General features: G+C 46.0%; 1 protein-coding gene across 1 annotated transcript; it reads right to left on the reverse strand.

Annotated features, from left to right (window-relative positions):
* Positions 1 to 2328: 2328 nt before the first annotated feature.
* On the reverse strand, positions 2329 to 16492 carry LOC119175525 (uncharacterized). The gene is made up of 2 exons (XM_075878104.1): positions 16331 to 16492; positions 2329 to 4344 (listed from the first exon to the last, which is right to left on the reverse strand). The coding sequence occupies exons 1-2, from the start codon at positions 16391 to 16393 to the stop codon at positions 3934 to 3936; spliced, it is 474 nt and encodes a 157-aa protein (XP_075734219.1). The 5' UTR covers positions 16394 to 16492; the 3' UTR covers positions 2329 to 3933.
* Positions 16493 to 17234: the final 742 nt, after the last annotated feature.

Below are 17234 nucleotides of genomic sequence, written 5' to 3' on the forward strand. Positions count from 1 at the left end.
TACAGTAGCCCACGCCATGGAGGTTCTCATCGTCCCAGAGAGCAAAAAAGTCGCTCTACGACAGCCGACATAAGGATGTCGATTTTTCTGCGGGCTCTCTCATGCTACTGTGGCTGCCATACCGTCGTGTCGGCCTGCGCGAGAAACTTTTATTGCAATACGTTGGGCCTTACCGAGTTCTGCGCGAAGTCGCACCTGTCACCCATGAAATTTCTCTTACTACGAACCCCACTGTTACATCCAGAAGTGACATTGCGCGATTTCTCGCCTGAAGCCCTATCACAGTGACTCGTCCGTCTAATAACAGCAGGCACCGGGACGGTGCTTTGCCGCCGGGGGTAATGTCACCGGTATAGAAAGGTACCTCAGGCACAGGTGCAGAAATGACGCAGAAAAGCTGAAGATGACAATGTTGTTGTGGGGCAGTGTCTGGAATGCCCTGTTGTCCTGCATCCTTGCCCGCTGTGTGAAGTGTTTGCCCAACCGGCGTTAACTTATTAAATACTCCCCGTTACAATATCAATAACATAAGAAACATCAAACATTGTAGTTTGCGATTTCTGTTCCATTACCCTGCGAGAGGGAGAGTTTTGTTAAAAATTGCTGTTTTCTTGTAACGTGTGTACACTTCGGATATACGCAGTAATAAACGTAAGGCCGAGAAAGAACGGGAAAGCTTGTTCATGCGTATTTCTGTTGCGATCAGCACAAATAAAATGTTTCACTTGCGGTGACTCTTCCCGGATAATTCACGCATGAAAACTGCACGCCGCGTTACACTCGATACATGAGCCGAACTTTATTTAAATCCATTACCTAATTAAATAAACTTCTAACGTCTTAGATTTCTTATTGGACCACTTTGTTATCCGTTCTGCACTAATCTCTGTGGTTACTCTACGTTAATGGGTATCTTTCAAGAAAAACAACGATGGCGAGCCTTTCAACGCTTTCTTATGAAGTGGATGCGAGGTAAACACCTGAATTCTCGTGCTACTCCTTGCAACTGAATGACTTGACGTGCGATGAGAATAGGATAGGCGAAATGGGAACTCGTCTGGGCTGTTCTCATTTCACTTTTTGTCCTAATACTGGTGACATTCCGTATTTCAAGGCAACTTCTTTTCTACTGCATCCAGCGTTCCGTAACATGCACGGGCACCAGGGAAGGATTCACAAAGCTCGTTGTCCACGTGTGCTTTGCCAGTGGCCAGCCTACTTCCTTAAAAGTATGTTGAACATAACGGTTGGCTGAACTTTTCTCTTGGGAATGGTGCTGTCACAGGAACTTTTTTGAGTACGGGTGCAGTTTCTGAGTGAACGTTCAGAAGAAATAAATTAGCTTTGCAGAATAATTTATGACCATTTTTTATATGAGAGTGTCGCATTTTATTAAGCTACTTACGTGAGAATTCATCATTATGTAAAAAAGTGTTTTACTCCATGTTTACAGTGCTTCGAGTTAGCGTGTGGTGCTGTAGCGTTACATCGGGCTTTTTAGCACGAACTAAAAAGTTATGTAAATACGAGGTCTGCTGCTTTTCTTTGTTGTTACCGCCATTGCAGTGATGCACTTTCACAATAGTGCGTGTTCATTTCTCAGAACAGGCATAAATCCAGAGCGCACGTCTAGTTGTTTCGAATTCTTCCTCAAAACACTAATGTGCAGACAGGTGTGCTGGGTCTGGATAATAATAATAATAATAATAATAATAATAATAATAATAATAATAATAATAATAATAATAATAATAATAATAATAATAATAATAATGTGTGAAGAAAGAGAGAAAGCAGGGACGCTAAACGGAAAGACTACTGGTTGGCTACGCTACACTGGGGGATTAGGAAAGGGGAATAGAAAGATAAGAGATGACGGAAGAAAAACGAAAAAGGGAAAGGCAGTGAATTCACTGCAGCGTAGTTAATAAGTAATGGTATATCGAAGGTAAGCTGGAGCGTTGCTTGTAAAGAAAGAAAGCTATTTAATAAGATTTCTGACATGAATTTGGTGCTCGACGAAATATCAACAAGCAATAATTATTACCTGTTGATGTTCGCTTGTAATGCCCACTGATATTTCATAATTACACATGACAGGTGATTCATATTATATCCCCCACCTCTCATTTTTTTTGTTTATCTTGAACTTAGGAGTAGAGAACACTACTGCACGTCTTTCGTAATGGCAACCTCGCTTCGGAGGTGGGTATGATTCCTTACCGAAGTCTGCTACGAAAAAGGTACACAAAAAGACGCAGAATTTGCTTTGAACACATGTTCTTTTTTTGTAAAAAATACATAAAGCAGCAAAAAAGTAGGCAAATGTGAAGATGCATGTTTTATTTTTTTATTCCTAGTACATGCAGTGGTGAATGCGTATATGAGATGTAGTTAGTGGAGGGGCAAAACTGCGGCTAGTCATTCATCTAATGATCAAATAACTGACACTAATATCGTTCGGTGACTGGAAGGACAAATGAACACACCAGAGCATATACTTGACATCTAAAAAGACTAGAAAAGAGCGACATTTACCTTCGCTTCTTGCACACTCGCTAATATAAGGTAAACATGTTGCCATAATCCACACTTGCGTCGTATAGGTTGGGAAAAACCTTTAGAAGAGGCGCAGAGAAAGTGACGAACTGGCCTCAAGAGTCCTTTCGCGTGTCGTTGTGAAAACTGAAAACGTTGCAATTACCGTAACTACCTTGCACCATCTATTCAATAAAGCAGTCATTAGAGACCGTGGTTTAAATTCATACCTACTCGCCTCACTTTCTTAGTGAATGCATGATGTTGTACTGCCAAGCACGTGGGCATGGGTTCCGATTTTGGCCCCAGTGGTAGCATTTCGTTTGCAACAAAATCCAGGAACGCATGTGCAGGTATATTTCAGTGCATGTTCAAGAAACCTTTGGGGTAACAAGTAATTCGTAGTTCCCCCCCAACGGCATATCTTATATTAATATTGAGGTTTTAGCACGCTAACTCCACATATATATTGTAATTTTTAATTTTCCTGAGCAATGATGCTTGGAGCCACGGCAGCCTTGCTCAACTCGTACGGAAATGCTACATTTCTACTGTTATACAACTGTGAAGGATCTCCACCTTTCTTCATTGCATTTCAACTTGATTTTTTTTCCTTCATGAGGGACATACCACCTTCTCCTGCACTACTTCTTGATTTATGATCGTTGCATCTATGCACAAAGATGTGTCTCGCGATGTATCGTTATTGCTAAGGCAAAGAAAAAACTACACCTGCGATAGTGAACAGCTTTTTTTCAGCGTGGCAAGAGCTAAGCCTAAAATGCGAGGTTGGAGCTCTTTTTTTTTGGTATTTGTAAATTTGTGCACATTAACAACCAGGCGAATCGTCAGTACCCCACAGTGAAGCTGACGGTGTTTCCTCTAAGGATGGCGTCATTTCTTCATTCGTTCTGTCACCCCAACTTTGTGTTTGATGAGGGATAACACAATTATTAGAGAACATAATTATTTCGCCTTGTGTTATCCCACTTGAGTGAGGTAGTCTATAGGGCACACTCGGCGAAATGACACTCCGGTAAAGCTGTATTAGCTTGAGTGAGCGTTTTCTTTGTGTGGCGTATTGTAAAGTATGCTATCGCAGTGCGAGACATATAAAAATATATATTCAAGCTCTGCAGAGCTGTACCCGGGAGCAGGCTCACAAGCTCATCCAAAGAAAATTGCTCAAATATTTTGCGTTTCTTACACAAAGATTATTTGCAACTCAAAGTGAAAACACCAGGTGCCGATACAGCTATCGCATCGCGTCAGGTTTCACACGCTCGCCAAGTGTTGTTGTTTTTTTAGTCTTCTGAGAGCCTCGCCAGACGACGAAAACTAGTCGGTGAACCGACCGAGCAGTGACATGTAAGGCAACGTCAAGGTACACTCTGTTCACTTTTTCCATCCATAGTGCAGGCCTTTGGGGCCTCCAGGACTGAGTCCCCCTCCGGCTAAAGGAACGTTGAAGCCAACCAGCTCCTGCTTCAAGTGCACGACAGGTCTGATGGTGTGGCTGACAGAGGCCACCGGCTGATGGACATAAGTGACCACAGGCCGGGCCACGTAGCCGATGCGGATAAATGGCTGCCGAACGAAGGACACCGTCGTGGCCAGAGGCACAACCTGTGCAGCTCCAGGTGATCCAAGACTCAGTGGATCCAGGAGACCCACACCAAATCCGTCCCCAAGACCGAGGCTACCAGGTCCTCCAAAGGAACCAGGCCCCAGGCCACCTGGTTCTACATCACCGCAGTAGCTCAGTTGGACGGCCAAGCATAGCACGACGAAGCACAACATGCTGAACTGTGAAGGCAACGATGTAAAAAAGACGTTAGTATATCTCCTCAATTTCGACACGTACTTTACTGAGGTTGCTGCTGCATAATATCAAATGAAAATACCTGCCCTCTTGCCTTTCGTTCAAAAGCCCCGAGAAGAAATTCGTTCTAACTATATATTCTTCTTTAAACCAAGATTATGAGTCATTCATTGAAATATCAGTGCCATTATTCGAAGGTCGCTGGTTCGGTTCCTGCTCACGGCAAGTTATCTTTTAACGCACTTTTATTTACTTTTCTTTCTTCGCATTTACATTACAATAGGTCTAATAACTTCCCCTATACAATGCTTTGCACTTTTGTCTGCTAAATCCTATATATATATATATATATATATATATATATATATATATATATATATATATATATATATATATATATATATATAGTTATAAACTTCGAGAATAGTGCAGTATAGGAAACAAAACAATAAAATATTTATTTAATCCTAACAGTTTCGGCTGGTGGACCAGCCTTCTTCGGAGGATATAAGTGAAATGATACAAGTTCCCGTAGCAGAGGGTCACCCTCACAGTTTAAAGACCCTCCAAAAAAGAGAGAGAAAGTAAACGCAAGTAAACGGAACTGCCATGGGAACCAAAATGGCCCCAAATTACGCAAATATTTTCATGGCCTCTTTAGAAATTCCTTTCCTCGAAAATTCTCCATTCAAACCTATATTTTACCGACGCTTCCTCGATGATATATTCTTCGTGTAAGCCGATAGTGAACATAATCTTTCCAAATTCATTTCCGGTTTCAACTCCGTGCATCCTTCGATAACATTCACGCACACGTATTCGCAGAGGAGTGTTCACTTTCTGGATGTCACTGTATCACTCAGTGGCACCACCATATCTACTTCCCTGTATAAAAAACCAACAGACCGCCAACAGTATCTGCATTTCCATAGCAGTCACCCCCATCACTGCAAAACAGGTGTTCCTTACTCTCAAGCCCACAGATACAGAAGAATTTGCTCTGAAATCACGCAATTTGACACCCACGCACAGGAATTGAGAACAGCCTTCTTGCGTCAAAAGTACCCCGAAAAAATAATTGACAATGCAATTGAGCGCGCTCGCTCTTTGGACCGAGAATCAACAATGGGAGAAAAAGGTGGGAATAAAGATGATATAACTTCAGGGGCAAATTTAATCCTCACATACTGCGCCGCCGCCCCTCGGGTGAATTCTATACTAAACCGCCACTTCAACATACTTAAACAGAGTAGTCGCCTCTCTGCCATTTTTCAGACTCCGCCCAAGGTGGTTTACCGAAGAAATAAAAACCTGAGAGACTTACTGGTCAAGGCGAAAACACACAAATCCGACCACCATCAGGGCTGTAGACCGTGCGGGAAACCTCGCTGCAGGGTGTGCACACACATGGTGACCACAGATACGGCCGAAGCCTCCTGTTCAGACTATGTGTACAAAATTAAAGACGACCTTAACTGTGACTCAGCCAATGTGGTATACAAAATTCGCTGTGAGGTGTGCAAACAGGAATATATTGGACACACGGAAACCGCGTTCCGTTTGCGTTTCAACAACCACAGGGCACACGTAAAGGGCCTCCCCAATTTGCCGTTCTCCAAACATATCAATCTTCCTGGTCACTCTTTCGAACGCGTAAGTGTCATACTCCTACAATCCGGCTTCCAGAACACACGGGAGCGCGAACAGCGGGAGTCATACTTTATAAAGAAATTCAGATCACTTACCCACGGAATCAACGAGAGCCCTGGGCGACTGACGTGTCTCCGCGACGTTTCGTGAAACACAGAAATTGAATTACTCAATAATTTATTTATAAATACGTGAAGTCGCACACGCAAGTTGTTCAATATAGCGAAACTTAACGAATTCGATGCTACGTGAACCAAACGGATTGTGTTAGTATTATTAGACTTTATTTTCCTTTCTGAGTACTTTTTTAGTATTATTTATTTTTATATATTTTTTAATATATTTTCATCCTTTACAAAAATACCCATTTATTTATTTTCAGTATGACTGGTTGTACATTTTTCTGCAAGAGAGGGCAGGTGGAGGAAGGGGGAGAGGGCACATTAGCTTTCCAACGTGGCCATTATATTCCGAAAGCTGGAGCGGGTCGTATGCTTCTTGTGTGTGTTTGTGTGTGTGTGTGTGGCCCGATGCCACGGGCCAGCCGCCGAACCACGTGAACTTAAACTCGATCCATGTGTGGGATGCGAGTAAGCAGCAACATGTTCCACATTTTTCCGTTTTTCTTGGTCGCCTCCGCTGGCGGCGCGTCTTACCTATACCAAGTAACAATGCCAGAATTACCCGCTCGTTTCCGGCGACTCTCCGTCGCTCCTTTCTAGTTCCTCTCCTTCTTCTGCTTCTTGTTGTCTGTTGCTACCTCGTTCGCCCGCTTGTCTTTTTCTCTCTCTTTTTTGGAGGGTCTTTAAACTGTGAGGGTGACCCTCTGCTACGGGAACTTGTATCATTTCACTTATATCCTCCGAAGAAGGCTGGTCCACCAGCCGAAACTGTTAGGATTAAATAAATATTTTATTGTTTTGTTTCCTATACTGCACTATTCTCGAAGTTTATAACTTTTATTACGGTAGCCGGAAGAAACTCTGATCATCTATTTCATCTATATATATATATATATATATATATATATATATATATATATATATATATATATATATATATATATATATATATATATATATATATATAGAGAGAGAGAGAGAGAGAGAGAGAGAGAAAGAGAGAGAGAGAGAATGGAAAAAAGTGTATATAAAGAAAGTAAAGGAAAGAAGTATATATATTGCCACCTAGAATTGTGAGCCGGCAAGCCCTAGCGAGCCGAAGAGGGCAAAGAGAACGAAGAAGTTGTGTTGGCGCTTCGTTTCAAGATACTCGCTTCTTTCTTTCTGCCCCGCTATTCCTGTCTTGTCTCTACGGCTCTTGGTGCGTAACAAGCGGATGGACGTGCTCGGTGATCAATGCACCCTACCCCTCCACATAGCAAGAACTCAAGCGTCGTACCGGTGGTCACTCCTGTGCACCACGCCAGCAGAAGAATCCGAGGGCAATTCCTTGAGTTTCGACTGTTCGCAAACAACATGGCAGCTCCGACCAGCCCTACCGACACTAATACAACTGGTACGAACAGCACAGCGCCGCTTCATTGCACCTTACTAACACCGCGAACGCCAAATCCCTTTTATGGCACTGTACTTGAGGATGTCAAAGATTGGCTTGTTCATTACGAGTTCATTGCCATGCACAACCAGTGAGACGACGCAGACAAACTGCGGCACGTCTATTTCAGTCTTTTGGATGGCGCACGTGTATGGTATGAGAACCGGGCTGGTATTTTTACATCATGGGAAGACTTCAAACGCCGCCGTCTTGGGAAATATGCCAGCCCTGACCGCCGGGAGAGAGCTGAACGTGATCTACAGTCCCGCATACAACTGCCGAATAAAGGGGTTGCGATTTATGTCGAGGACATGACGCGTCTTTTCCACCGAGCTGACCCCGGCATGCCAGAAGAAAAGAAGGTACGGTACCTCATGCGTGGGGTGAAACATCAGCTTTTTGGTGGGCTTGTGTGCAGTCTACCCAAGACTGTGTCAGAATTTCTCACAGAAGCCGTCACCATTGAAAGCACTCTTGGGCACCAGGCCCCATCACACGAACGGCTCGTCAACGCTTCAACTACGGACTACTTGGGAGATTTCGGTGGCCAAATGGATTTATTCCGAGGGCTCATACGTTCAGTCATCCGCGAAAAACTCCAGAAGCTGTCAGTGCCCTCGCAGCACACTATCTCCTCGTTGTCCAGTGTTGTCCGAGATGAAGTCCAGCATGCCTTAATAGAACTGCCTTTCATGCGGGATTATCAACCACCCAGTGACTTTCCCCGCATGTCGTATGCTCAAGCTTTGCGGCAACCTGTTACACCTGGAATTCCCCATTCCACCGTGGCCCCAGACATGCCGCAGACGGTCCGCGTTGCCATATTACAGCGCACCTCGCCTGATCTCGCGGAAATCAGACGTCTGGCGTGCGCCAGATCGACGTCCTCTCTGCTTCTACTGTTGCGAAGCTGGGAATCTGTACCGACAGTGTTCTTACCAATAGCTTGGAGTACGCGGATTTTCGACGAACTCACCGCTACACAGGTTCGACCAGCAGCCCCCTTAAATTGAAGAGTATGTGGCTCAGAAGCGCGGAACTTTGTCATCCTTGCACAAGTCACGCTCCCTGTCACCGCGGTGATTTTCTCCTGATTGCCGTACCTATTCGAGCGTGGCGCAGGGTTGGTCACCCAGACCACGCCGGGAAAAATAACCACAGCGACTTTCGGGGTCGAGGCCGCTCATACTGGACAAGCTCAAGGCCTCCTACCGACGCTTCCGCAAACTGACGATTCCCCGATGACGACGACACCAGCTGGTTCCACATATTTCACTAGACATTCCAGTGCTGCTCGATGGTCGCAAAGTCAGTGCTTTAGTTGACACTGGTGCAGATTTTTCTACAATAAGTGAAAACCAGGCTGCTCTCCTGAAGAAAGTGACGATGCCTTGGAACCTCGGGCCAATTTGTACTGCTGGCGGGCTCATCGTCACGCCACTCGGCATTTACACAGCACGTATACAAATTCGTGGTTCTACCTTCGTTGTCAGCTTGAGCGTTTTCTGTTAGTGTTATCGAGACTTGATCATTGGCACGGACTTCCTGAGGGAGCACGGTGCTATCATCGACCTTCGACAACGCCTCGTCACGTTCTCAACAAAACCGCCACACCAGAGCATAATCCCAGTCACGATCGAGTATGTCTGCGTGTATTTCACGATGCTGTGACGATACCACCGCGCTCCAGTGTTATGGTTCAAGTGGCCTGTATCTCACGGTGAAATGGTGAGCACACGGTGAAATGGTGGCGGAGACTAATCGATCCATACTCTTTTCCCAAGTTGTATGCGTTGCACGAATCCTATTAGACCTCCAGGCTGGCCACTGCGAGGTACTTGTTACGAACTTCAGCTACGAGCGCCGACACCTTTTCCGTGGTACTGTCATCGCCTATGCCTACCCAGTAACCAATGTGATTGAGTGTTTTGCTTCCGAGGCAACCGATAATGCCGAAGCACTTCTCCGGGGAGTCGACATAAATCGAACGCTTTCTGACGAAAACAAACGAAGACTTAACGACCTGTTGATAGAATTTCACGCCCGTTTTGCACGTTCATCGAGAATCCATCAGACATCAATTACTAAACACCGTATTATCACCTACGGCAACGCGCACCTTATACGGCAACAGCCTTACCGCGTTTCACCAACCGAACGACGCGTGATTCAAAAGCAAGTGAAAGAAATGCTTCAAGACGGTGTAATACAGCCATCGAGCAGCCCTTGGTCATCGCCAGTGGTCTTTGTAAAGAAGAAGGATGGCACACTGCGCTTTTGTGTCGATTATAGGAAGCTCAATAACGTCACAAAGAAAGACGTGTACCCGTTGCCTCGAGTGGACGATTCTCTTGACAGGCTGAGGCGAGCAAAGTAGTTTTGTTCAATCGACCTCAAAAGGGGTTATTGGCAAATTGAAGTCGATGAACGTGACCGCGAAAAAACGGCTTTTGTAACTCCTGACGGCCTGTATGAATTCCGAGTGCTCCCATTCGGCCTCTGTTCCACTCCGCCCACATTCCAACGAATGATGGATGCCATTCTCTTTGACCTCAAGTGGAAAAGCTGCCTCGTTTATCTAGATGATGTCGTTGCCTTTTCAAAAACGTTTGACGAGCACCTTCGTCGCCTTAGGAGTGTTCTTGAATCTATACGATCCACTGACCTTACCCTCAAGCCTGAGAAGTGCCATTTCGGCTACAAAGAACTGAAGTTCCTGGGTCACGTTGTGAGCGCTGAAGGTGTTCGGCCCTAACCCGAGAAGACTGCCGCTGTGGCTGCTTTTTCGGCTCCGACAGACAAAAAAAGTCTTCGACGATTTCTAGGGCTCTGCACATACTTTCAGCGCTTTATTGAAAACTTCTCCAAGATTTCGGAGCCTCTCATCAGACTTACGCGTGACGACACCCCATTTCTGTGGACTGACGAAGAAGCGACTGCCTTTGCAGAACTTCAATATCGGTTGTCTTCCCCTCCTGTACTTGGCCATTTCGATGAGGACGCTGACACAGAGGAGCGCACTGACGCAAGCAACATTTGTCTCGGAGCTATCCTGCTATCCTGGTGCAAACACAAGATGGGACCGAACGTGAGATTGCCTACGCGAGCCGCACTCTGTCACGTGCCGAAACCAACTATTCAACCTCAGAGAAGGAATGTCTCGCGGTAATATGGGCGATTACAAAGTTCAGGCCTTATCTCTATGGGCGCCCATTTGAAGTTGTAACTGATCACTACGCTTTATGTTGGTTGGCTAACCTGCGAGACCCCTTTGGGCGATTAGCACGATGGAGTCTGCGACTTCAGGAGTTCGAGGTCACCGTCGTATACAAGTCGGGTAGAAAGCATGAAAACGCCGATCCGCTATCACGAGCACCTCTGGAATCCGACCATACAGCTGTAGAAGACGACAGTGCCTTCCTGTGGACTTTCAGTGGGGCGGACCTCTTCAGTAAGCAACGAGCGGACCCCGAGTTGAGGCCCATCATCGATCATTTAGAAGGCAGCACCGCGTCTGTTCCTCGTCCACTTTCCCGTACGTTGCCGTAATTTTGCTTACGACAAGGCATATTATACAAGAACAACACCAGTGTTGGCAGCAGCTTTTATCTTCTAGTCGTTCCTCAAGACCATCGTGATGACATCCTATTAGCCGGCCACGATGGGCCGACATCCGGCCATTTTAGATACACACGGACGCTCGACCGGGTATACGACAGCTATATTTCTGGCCAAAACTCGCAGCTTGTGTCAAACGCTACGTGAAAGGATGCGGCGAATGTCAGCGTCGCAAGTCACCACCTGTAAAGCCTGCAGGCCTTTTACAACCCATCGAACAACCACGTATGCCGTTTGACCAAGTTGGGATGGACCTCCTTGGACCGTTTCCCTTGTCTCACTCCGGAAACAAGTGGATCATCGTCGCAACTGATTACTTGACACGTTACGCTGAGACCAAGCCATTGCCACGCGGTACAGCATCTGAAGTCACCCAGTTTTTCATGCATCACATTCTGCTTCGTCACGGCGCCCCGTCATTCATCATCACTGACCGAGGGACAGTGCTTACGGCAAAGCTGTTGGACGACATCTTCAAGCTCAGTTACACGAACCACCGTACGACAAGTGTATGTCACCCCCAGAGTAACGGCTTGACAGAAAGGCTAAACAAAACGCTGGCGGACATGATTTATATGTACGTGGATGTGCAGCATAAAACTTGGGACGAGGTCCTGCCGTACGTAACATTTGCGTACAACACCGCAACCCAGAAAACGACAAGGTTCGCACCATTTCGCCTCTTTTGAGGTCGAGACGTGCATACCATGCTAGACGCCATGATTCCTTGTGACATCGACCAGCACGAGCTGCTAACTCCTGATGTCGAGGATTACAGTAAGCGTGCAGAGGAAGCACGTCAACTAGCTCGCGTGCACATAAGATCGCAGCAATGGGAAGACACCCGAAGCTACAATATCCACCATCGACAAGTCACGTATCAACCTGGCGACCACGTGTGGGTTTGGACTCCTGTTAGACGGCAAGGTCTCAGCGAGATACTCTGAGCAAGTACTGCGGACCCTACACATTATTACGGCGGTTGAACGAGGTCAACTATGAAGTTATTGCAGATGGAGGCTCGGCAACGACACAGCACCACTTACCACGAACATAGATTGTGCATGTCGTCCGCCTAAAACCTTATTTTGCGCGGTGATACTGGCTTTATTGGGCCCGGGCAGCAAACATTTTCTTTTTTACGTTGTCCGTTCGTTCTCGAACGAACTGTGAACTGTGATAATGTTTTTTTCTTATGACCAACCTCAGACATTTTTTTTTTGCACCTGCATATGCCCTGTATACTCTAAGTATCGTTTCTCTTTTTTTTTCCTCATGGGCCCTGCGGTTCCCTTGAGTATGAGCATCGAGTCGATGCTCTATTGGGAGGGGTAATAATTTCACCTAGATTTGTGAGCCGGCAAGCTGTAGTGAGCCGAAAAGGGCAACGAGAAATATATATATATATATATATATATATATATATATATATATATATATATATATATATATATATATATATAATTTCGAGCACGGGATTTAGGACACGTTGCAGCCATATTACATTCTCTCATTGCAGCACTAGTCACCTCTAAGACCCCATGAACACACATGGCCATTTTTGGCCACACCTCGTTGTTGCGATACAAGAACCCACTTATCGTCGGCGCCTAACCAGCTTCCCGCTTCCCGGAGTTTGATACCTTGAAATGGTATTAGAAGGAAAACAAATTTTAGACCAAGTACAGCGGAGTTCTAATCGAAATAATAAACTTAAGCAGAATAGCCTAAGTCTGCAAGTTAACGCGTAAAACCGCTCACTTTATTATATGACTCATAGCTGATAAGTCGACTACTACGCCACTGTTAAATGCACGCCTAAATGTAAAAAAAAAACAGCAGTCTCGTTCCCATCAGGAAAGCGAAAAAAATACGTTTTGCCAATTCAGTTGGCCCATATGCCCCTTTTTCCCCACCTTGTGCCGCAGGTTTCTGCCCTTTTTGACGCACCAAGACAGTTCCATTTTAGTGGCGTCAATTTAGCATCGGATAAAACAAAAAAAGATTGCTCTAGACAAAAGATGTGGCAGCGGTAGCAATGTTCACACAGGAAGGGCGTGAAGGAGACTGGCAGAACGTTTGCGCAGGAATATATAGCAAATGGCATGCGACCGGTATCGTTCGCAGCGTAGGAAAATGCTCCGCTCACAACTGAGGGGCTACGTTCTGGCATGGTACTTGACTTCAGGTGACTTGGCCCCTAAGCTGTGTCAAAAAAAAAAAAACGTCGTTCTTTCCACTTGTCACAGGACATTTCACATAATATTCGAACGCGACCGTCTATAAGTGCCGGTGCCTGGCCACCATCAGGAAAATGCGCTCACTCTGCAAAATCAAAGCGTTGCAGATGTTTTCGAGCAGAGTTTTGTAGCGTCAACGGTCAAGGGGCCGCTGCCAGACAAACTGCCTTCATTGACTAGCTACGCAGAAAACTTATTTTGATTGTATTTCCTCGTGAGTATTAAGTCAGTAGGGATCGAAGAGAGGCGGTTCATCAAAGTGCTGCCACAGGATAAATGTTCAATAAAGGTAGCGTCCACATACCAAGCCTTTATAGGTTTGACTGCTTGGTGTTCTTGCCGATCAAATAACCTGTGTACATACGCGGCTGAGAATTAGCGTGCTAATTATCCCGCCTCCTACGTGGGATACCCATAATTTAGCTCAGGGTCCTTCCGAGCGACGTTTCTTTTTGCTTGCTGTACGACAACCACTCTGTCTCTCTCTCCCACTCATTTTCTCTTCCGTACTCTATACGCAGAATTTGTTTTTGTGATTTCTGGCCATCGAAGGGTTCTCAATGTGATCTATAATGGCTTGTGTAGGCTGCCTGTGCGATTGTCGGGTCACCTTCACTCCATCCACTGTCGTATCTGTCCTTGTGCCGCGTAGCGCCACATCCCTATTAATATTGCTTGGGTTCGCTGGTCATTTCGCGCCTGCCCCCAGCTGAGTGACCTCGCTTGGTCTATGCCAACGCCAAAGAGAAAGGTTCACGACTCGCGTGGGTCATAAAAAAACGCAATGTGCACGCAGTGTATGGAGCGACGTTCGCTTTGAAGACAAATGAGCGCGCATAGCGACCCACGTGGTTGGAGGAATGCAGACGGCATTTGATATGCGACCGATTCCTGCTGTACTCTCACACGAGCACGCAGCGAGTACACGTATGGATAAGGTAACGTTAAATGAACAGGTGCTGTCGGCACTGACCGTTTATCTATATGATAAAGACTGCGTGTGTCGGCACACATCGGTTATTGATTGATATATGGGGTTTTACGTCCCAAAACCACCAGATGATTATGACAGACGCCATAGTGGAGGGCTCCGGAAATTTCGACCACCTGGGGTTCTTCAACGTGCACCCAAATTCGAGCACACGGTCCTACAACATTTCCGCCTCCATCGGAAATTCAGCCGCCGCAGCCGGGATTTGATCCCGCGACCTGCGTGTGGGTCAGCAACCTTAGCCACTAGACCACTGTGGCGGGGCACCCATCGGTTATAAGGCACTATAGATTCAGCTGTCTCGCCTAAACGCAGTTCAAAATTTCACTGCTAAGTGTCTGTGGATAGTAGCACTGGCGTTTGAGAATGGAAGGTGATTTGGCGTGAGAACGCGCCCCATATACCACCACGGCACCCATCAAGGTCGACCGCGCGCGTACTTCTGGAATGCATTTTCCCAACAGCATCTACATGAGCGGCCCACACTTTGGGCAGCTGATGGCGTGTTCTGTGAAGCGGACCGTATTAAAATGGTTGCCTATTGGTAGATGTATATACCTTTACTCATAGCAGCGTGAGCCACGTACACGATTAGATCATATTCTGCTTCATGGCACAGAAAATGATGCAAGGCACAAGGAGCAATTAGGAATACATTCCCGCCTGAAACCTTGGTAGCCGGCAGATATCTATATTTTCTGGTAGTGAAAACTAGAGCTATAAAATTCAGAACGGATGATTTATGCTAATTTTATGCGACGATACATTAGAATATCATTCAGTCAACACGCTTGCGCCTTAGTCCTCTCGCTGTAAAGCCATACACTCATAAAAAAAGCAGTGCTACTTACTAACTTTGAAATAGTGAATTGTTGTCACGACATTCACTACAAGTAGTAACTGCAGGTAGTAGACCACATACGTTTACTACTATAGAAACAATCAGATGTATACTAAATGTCCGTGGTCTATTATCTCTAGTTTCTACTTATATAGTGAAAGTTGTGACAATTTACTACTTCAAGGTAATAAGCAGCACTGCCTTTTTTAAGAGTGTATCTTTTAGCAACGTATTCGCGAAATCATCAGTTCATTTTATTGCTGTGAGTATCATATGCACTAAATATATCGTTCAGATTAAAGTTGCTGACCAATGTTTAGATAGGATGCACAGCTCGATAGCTGCACAAATTATGCGTTAATGGCGTGTGTGCGCGATTGTTGCGCAGCTTCTATATTCATAACAAATTGACCTGGTGCTGTATCCGCTCACAAGCAATAACATGCAGAGCATTTGGCATGTGGTTATATTCTACGTCGACAAAACGGAATACGATACCTCACCAGGCCCGGAAACATGAAATTCACTGGAGCACCCGACTATTCCCTCCAGTACTATAACGTGAACGAACATGACTTAGTCGGGCGCGTCCTGTGGAGCGCGCACTCTCGCAGTAGCTGGCACTTTCCCGTGAGTGCATGTCTGGAGCATACGTCAATACGTCGGAGAAACTACGTTTGGTATAATAATTGCCTAACAACGCCTATCTCACTTTAATTTCGCGCTTTCGCTTTCCGAAACGCAGCTTCTTCTCTTGTTGACGAGCTTTGGCGACACGAAGCTTGGCGTGTTATAAATGATGTTACTATCGATGTACCTGCATACCGGAAGAAACATGCATCTGTAACACTGTTTTCTTGTGGATACAACTAACTCAGTCCACTTTTGACCGTTTGAGAACCTCAGCAAACGGTTTTTAATACACACTATTCCGGAGGTGCACGACGAAGCACTATGAGCCAGAATGCGTGGTCTTCAAAAACGGTCACCTCCGAGAGCGGCGCATGCGAGCACAATGAAACACACAGGGAGAAGCACGCACTTCAAAGCTGCCTCAGCAGCAGCGTACTCACAGTGTTCCTCATAGTGTTCGGAAAGAAGCTTCGAGTGGTGGTTCGTCGCAGCGCGCTTGGCATTTATAGAGTGCCTGTTTGGTAGGCGGCCACTGTGGCGCCGACCCATGGAGCCGATGGCACGCAAGCAGGGGCGCTCGGGGAAAGTTCGAACGCCACTTCACCAAGGTTCACGCGACCAGGCTTTTCCCGGTGGCTTTATCCGCTCGCGGAATTTGGGCAGGACCGCCGGCAGAGCATTCCCAACTTTGCCGACGCTGATACGGAATCTTGTTGCGGATGGTCGCCCACAGACCGACGGATTCGCCGATAGCCTTGAATGTCACGTTGTAGGCTGGAAGAAGTTGTGGTGCATCTGCGCAGATAAGCATCGCGTTGGTGCACGTTGGACTCACTTGTATATATAGCGCCAAATCTCGGAATCAAACAAGGCGCCGCAAGCATATAGCTATCGCATTGTGCATGCGACAAAGATGTGGTTTCTACTTCCCCTCGTCGGGCTTACTATGTTTGTAAGTTTTCAGGCGACATTCTTGACGCACAATATATCTTGAAGGGGCTCTCGCCGCCTCCGCTAGAAAGCGAAACAAGGATCATACGTGGATTTCCCTAGCCCTCTCTGCTTCGAACTTGCCAACTTCCGTCTTTCCGAAGATGCCTGCAGTAATACCCGACTATTACCTCTCTCATTCCTTCGCGTTATGCAGTGGGAGCCAGAGGTCAAGGGATACAGAACCTCGTGGCGTCTCCAGGCCCCACACATTTACACTTAATACTCAGTATATCCGCAGGCACGTGCGGCTATGTCTTTAATAACGCAAACTAAGCAACGTGTCGGATACATTGTACAGGTTGCCTCAGGTGACACTAGCCAGAGTTTTAAAATATGTCAACGCCTATTTAG

The sequence above is a fragment of the Rhipicephalus microplus genome, chromosome X, assembly GCF_043290135.1.
Source record: "Rhipicephalus microplus isolate Deutch F79 chromosome X, USDA_Rmic, whole genome shotgun sequence".
Classification (NCBI taxonomy): Eukaryota; Metazoa; Arthropoda; class Arachnida; order Ixodida; family Ixodidae; genus Rhipicephalus; species Rhipicephalus microplus.

Coding starts and splice junctions, on each gene's coding strand:
- LOC119175525 (XM_075878104.1), bottom strand. CDS start 16,393: ATGCCAAGCGCGCTGCGACGAACCACCACTCGAAGCTTCTTTCCGAAC. Junction 4,345..16,330: donor CGAACACTATGAGGAACACT/GTGAGTACGCTG, acceptor TTGCCTTCACAG/TTCAGCATGTTGTGCTTCGT.